The 5,331-nt window shown below is 55.0% G+C and overlaps 1 protein-coding gene across 1 annotated transcript; it reads right to left on the bottom strand.

The window, feature by feature from the left end:
* Positions 1-1,088: 1,088 nt before the first annotated feature.
* LOC136020370 (P2Y purinoceptor 1-like) lies at positions 1,089-3,752 on the bottom strand. Its single transcript, XM_065691406.1, has one exon. It carries the CDS (start codon positions 3,453-3,455, stop codon positions 2,442-2,444), a length of 1,014 nt encoding a protein of 337 aa, XP_065547478.1. The 5' UTR covers positions 3,456-3,752; the 3' UTR covers positions 1,089-2,441.
* Between the last annotated feature and the right edge of the window lie 1,579 nt (positions 3,753-5,331).

The raw sequence follows: 5,331 nt of genomic DNA on the forward strand, positions 1-5,331 counted from the left end.
GGTCCCCAGTGGTGACCATGCACCCGCAGTGTCCCACAGAGAGCAGTGGCTGCTCTTTGCAAGGGAAGGAGCCTCCTTTGTCACAAGGGCTGGAGGAAGGAGGGCTGCTTTGCTGCTCCATCACCAGCTGCAAAGCTGGCCATGCAGGCTCATGTGCCAGCGACTGGCCGTTAGTTACACATACAGCTAATAAAGGGAAAGAGCTCAGTCCTTCAGTTGGGAGAAACATGGGGAGAAACAGCCTTGTTTGAGAATCGAGGGGCCTGCAAAGCAAGATATACAAACCCCCTCCAATATCCCAGGGGCATCAGCTGAACGTGCAGCTCCTTAATGGCTTTTGCTGATTTGACAGATGCAGGACACAGAAAACAGAGCAGATTTATGACTACAACTGTCTCTGAGGCTCAGAGGTGCTTCTTAAGGATACAGATCTTTAAATCATCATTAACAGCGACAGGAGGGGGCAGTGGAGAAGACACAGTTGGGCACAGCAATGCAGGGGTAAGAGCAAAAGTTTGCTGGTGCTTCCTACATGGCGCTGCCTCCCTGGGGTGCAGTGATGCTTTCCTTCGATCAATCATGCACAAGGTTGGGCGCAGTGACAGGGTGCTGCAGCTCCTGCGGGATGTGGGGAGCCGAAGCCAGTCCTGTGGGGAACTGTCGCATCTTGGATGGGCTCCATGTGTGAAGGTGGAAAAGCTGGACAGCTTTCAGAGACACGGGTATTTCTTCAGGAAAGGAAGAAAAGAGCTCAGAGCTCTGGAGAAGCCCAGGTCTGGGCAGTGTGTGCAAGGAGCACATCTGAACCTAATGTCCCAGAGATCTTCCCCACTGCAGAGACAGAAGAACATCTCATTTGGGAAGTTCAGCTTTGTATTCGGGTTTCGTCTGGACGAGGTGGGAGCTGAAAGCTTCCAGGTTTTTCTGTGACCCTGAGCAGACGCTGAGGACCTACCTGCATGCAGGCCTGGCCCAGCATTGCTCCCCATCTGCAGAGCCGCAGGAACCCCGTCCCTGCTCCCAGCAGTGGGCTGGCTGCTCTCTGTGCCCCTGTGAAGCTTTGCAAGAAGCCAGACAACTCACGACTGGAAGCTTTAGGTGGTTATTTGCACTTTAGACATATTAACGGCATCTGAAAGTGAGCCGCGGCTCCCTCCGTGCAGCAGCGAGGGTGGGTGTGTGCAAAGAGCAGCTGACTGTGATAAATATCGGGTTTTGGTTCAAAGAGCGCAGCGTCTGTGGGCTGGCCCTTTCCCAGAAGAGGCTGATTTAGACTCTCAATCCACTTCCTTCAGCCGAGCTGCAAGGTCTGCTGCTGCAAAGCGCATTGCTCCCTTCACAAGGACCAAAGCATCCAAGCTGTTCATCAATATCAAGAGCAAAAACTAAACTGCTGCTCAGTAGCCTCTGCTCCCCCTGAAGCAGAGATCCCATGGCAATACATGGATTGCTCTGCCATTGAATCCTCCCTTCACAAGCCTCAAACCCATGTTGCTTCTCTTTTCTTTGCATGTCTAACTTTTAACAGACGTGTCTAACCCTGTTGCAAGGCTGGATGCAGGAGTCAGATGCAAGCGCCCACCTGAAGATTCCAGACTCTCCTGGGATTTGCCCATTGGAAGCAGCGGTTCAGGCTACTGCAATCATTTGCTTTGCAAAAAAAAAAAACCCTAACCAACCCAACCAACAGCCTCCAGAAGCTTCAAAATGCCAGTTTGCTTTGTCTGCTGGGTGCTTTTCCAAAAGAGAGTGAGTAATGCTAAAGCTCTTTTTTTTCTCCTGCAAAGGAGGTGGGCAGTAGAGGATCACACAGATCCCGAAGCAGCTCAGTCACCCAGGAACAACTAATTCAGGAACTGGCAGAGCTTAGTCATCTATTTAAAACTTGATATTTTAATGACTATTTCCACCTCCAAAGCATTCCCCCCCCCCTCCACAAAATCATCTCTCGGCTGTTGTCCAGCACAGGTAGTAAATTACTGGTGCCCTCTCCTTAGGTGAAGGAGGGAATCCTGTCTCAGACCCATGTCCAGTGGGGGAAAGGGGATGCAGTTGTGGGACAAGGCACATTCACCCCCATCTCACTCACTGAGAGCCCGGCGGGTGGCTGCAGAAGCAGGGAGATGTTGACCAGCTCGGACCGCTGCATTAGAGGCTGCTCTGAGAAATGTTTCAAGTCTGGAGGAAACACAGTGCTCATTTCTGGCCATCGCTGAGCACACTGTTAGGCCAAATGGTTGGTTGAGTGGCTTTGCTCTAAAACCTGGCCTGTTTCCTCTCTGATGCCAACAGTCCTGTCTATCCCTTGTGTGAGACTGGAGCCAGTGATGCTGCAGTTACCAACTCTCTGCAAAGCAGCGATCAGGGTGAGGAGGTGAATCCCAAGAAGGGCTCAAGTGCAAACAGAAGTGGTGCATCCTATGGAGGGGGTGTTGGGTACCTCAGAGCTCATCAGCAGCCTCCTCCTTACAAAGAATGATGCTCATATTCTTCTCATCTTCCTGGCAAGAGGTTTTCCTTGTTTGGCAGAGGGTCCTCATGCGTGACATGCAGGCTTCACTGGTCATCACGTAGAGCAGGGGGTTGAGGGCACTGTTGAAGCTGGCCAGGCCCCGGGTCACCTGGTAAGAAAGGTAGATATTCTTTACAGCCTGCGTGCAGGACCCTTGCAGCTGCCAGCCTCGAGACAACAAGTTGAGGTTTCTGAAGATGTGGTAGGGGAGGAAGCAGATGGAGAAGAGGATCATCACAAGAATCGCCAGACTGATGCTTCTTCTCCTGAGGCTGAGGTTCACAGTGTCATTCCTGCAGAGCACCACCACCACGTGGCAGTAGCATCCGATGATGATAAGGAACGGGATGACGAACCCAGTCACGGTGATGGTCATGGTGTATGGCAAATAAACACCCAGGTACTCGTGTTCCGTTGTGTCGTGGCACCGTGTCCCCGTGTCGTCCATCTTGCTGAAGGCAAAATCTGGAGCTACCTGTGCGATGACCCACACCCAGACCATCGTGCTGAGCCACGCTGAAGGAGCTGTCCCATAGCACCAGCCCCGTGCCTTCAGCGGATGCACGATGCCCAGGTAGCGGTGGATGCTGATGCAGGTGAGGAAGCCGATGCTGGCACAGAGGTTGAGGTGGAAAAGGCCGCGGGTGATCCGGCACCAGCCCTGCCCAAAGAGCCACACTCTGCCCTGCAGGTAGTAGCTGACGAGGAAGGGCAGCGTGCTCACGTACAGCAGGTCAGCCAAGCCCAGGTTGCCCACCAACAAGTCGAGGGGCTGCCGGGCGCCGCGCCGGGCCCTGGCGCAGAGGTGCCACAGCCCCAGCCCGTTCCCCACCAGCCCCAGGGCAGTCACCACCAGGTAGGCGGCGGGCAGGAAGCGCTGGCTGAAGCCGGTGTCCACGGAGCACAGGGTGCCATTGCCGGGCCACCGCGGGGGAGCCTCCATGGCCGCGGGGCTCTGCGGCGGGGTCGAGGTGCCCGTGCCAAGCGGAGCCGTCGCCCTGGGCGGAGCGGCCCCGGCGTGCCCGGGTGCGGGCTGCGGCTGCCCCGCTCCTTCCGGGCCCGCTCCGTGGCGCAGGGCTCAGCCCCGGCGCACGGGGACGATGTGGGGAGAGCCGCCCCAGCACAGAGCTCCTGCCGCGCCCTCGGCGTCGGCCGCAGCCCACGGGAGATGCTGAGAGCCAGGGACCGCGGGGCTGCGGCTGTTCCGGGCTGCAGCGCCCGGAGGCAGGGGGAGGAAGGGAGCAGGAAGAGGCAGAGCGGCTTTGCCTCGCCGCTGTGCGCTGCGGGCTGCAGAGCTTTCAGCCTGCTTCTGATCTGTCCCGCTCGGGGGGAGCAGAACCCTCCCGTTCCGCCAGACCAGGGCTGGATGCCTGCACCTCGTGAGCCACCCCTCATTTTGGGATAGGGGAATCCTAAGATTTAAAACTCGTTGCTGGTTGGGTAATGAGTTCGCATTGGTAATGTAATTAGTGATAATATACCTTAATCGCATTGTTGGTGCAACCTAAGGGTTAACGAAGGCCGGGACTTCATGCTTATGAAGTTAGCTGTGTTTGTAACTCCCGAGATAGGAGCAGCCAGTCCAAGGGGAGACGGAGCCCGCGGAAAAGAAGAGAACCCCTGGAAACCGGCTTTGTGGTCTGGGCACCCTCCGAGGAGCAACCGAGCCTGCGTGAGGCCGAAAGGTTACTTGGGGTGACGAAGAGGCGCCGTCGGCCTTCATCCCCACCATCCCCTACGACCACCACCAAAAAGCACTGCGCAAGCACAGTGGGAGGAGTTTATGGAAATAGTAATTATCGTACGAAGCGGGGACACGTTATGAATATGTATAGGCGATCTCATGAATATGTAACCACAATGCTAGATGCGTTTGGAGGACGGGCGGCTACGGTGCGCACGACTTTAGTGGGATACCCCCGTGCCGCCCAGCGCTGAACAAGCATACCTACGTTACAACCTTTACTGGCTGATGGGTTCTAAAGTCCTTTCTCCGCACGTCGATTTCTCGCTAGACCTGTTGGAGGCACCCACGCAGCAGCATGGTTCCCCTCTCCTGCCTGCCTTGTGTGTTCAAGCTGTTTGCTTACCCCATGATTTCACTCACAGTAGAGGTGCTACCGCCCTCATCCGTATCAGGATGCTCCCCTCGGGTACCAGCTCCTTGCATGCTGCAGTGTGAAAGAGAGCACGGGGCTGGGATGGCTCCTGCGGGTAACCTGAGTAATAGGCAACCAATTCAAGGCTCTTCACCAACAGCAGAACAAAGGGCCTTAATCTGCTGGGTTTTTTAGTGAGCACTGCACTGTGCTCAGGGAGGTACCTGGAAATGTTCAGCTTTACGCAGGGTCTCATCCAGCCCTTTCTCAGCCAGCTCCAGGCATTTAAAAATCATCAGTCAGGAGAATGGCTTGGAAAAACCCATTCTGATGCACATTGTTTACTCATGCAGCAGTGCAGTTTCTCCTTCAGCTGCTGTGCCTTCTTGCACTGAAATGAGCTGTGATGTGTTGCTCACTGGTGGTTCAGGAATATGGTTGTCAAATTACACGCCATTTATGTGTGCGGATTTGGCAGCTTGCCTCGAGGACAGGGGTGAGTTCTCTTCTGGTTTGGGGTTTTTTTCTCTTTAAGGTGACCATGATCATCTGGGGATGGCAGACTATTTATCTGCTGCCCCACAAGAGCAGGCAAAGCCCAGGTTCCGCTGCGTCAGAGGCTGCAATAACTACATGTTTCCAGGGTAGCAGAGCTTTAGAGAGAACAGCAAATATTGTGAGACTGACAATCAGATCGCAAGAGCTGATTTCCCTGCATTC

The sequence above is a fragment of the Lathamus discolor genome, chromosome 11 (genome assembly GCF_037157495.1).
Source record: "Lathamus discolor isolate bLatDis1 chromosome 11, bLatDis1.hap1, whole genome shotgun sequence".
Taxonomy (NCBI): Eukaryota; Metazoa; Chordata; class Aves; order Psittaciformes; family Psittacidae; genus Lathamus; species Lathamus discolor.

Bases quoted from the DNA above. Each gene is read 5' to 3' on its own strand.
- LOC136020370 (XM_065691406.1), bottom strand. From the start codon at position 3,455: ATGGAGGCTCCCCCGCGGTGGCCCGGCAATGGCACCCTGTGCTCCGTG.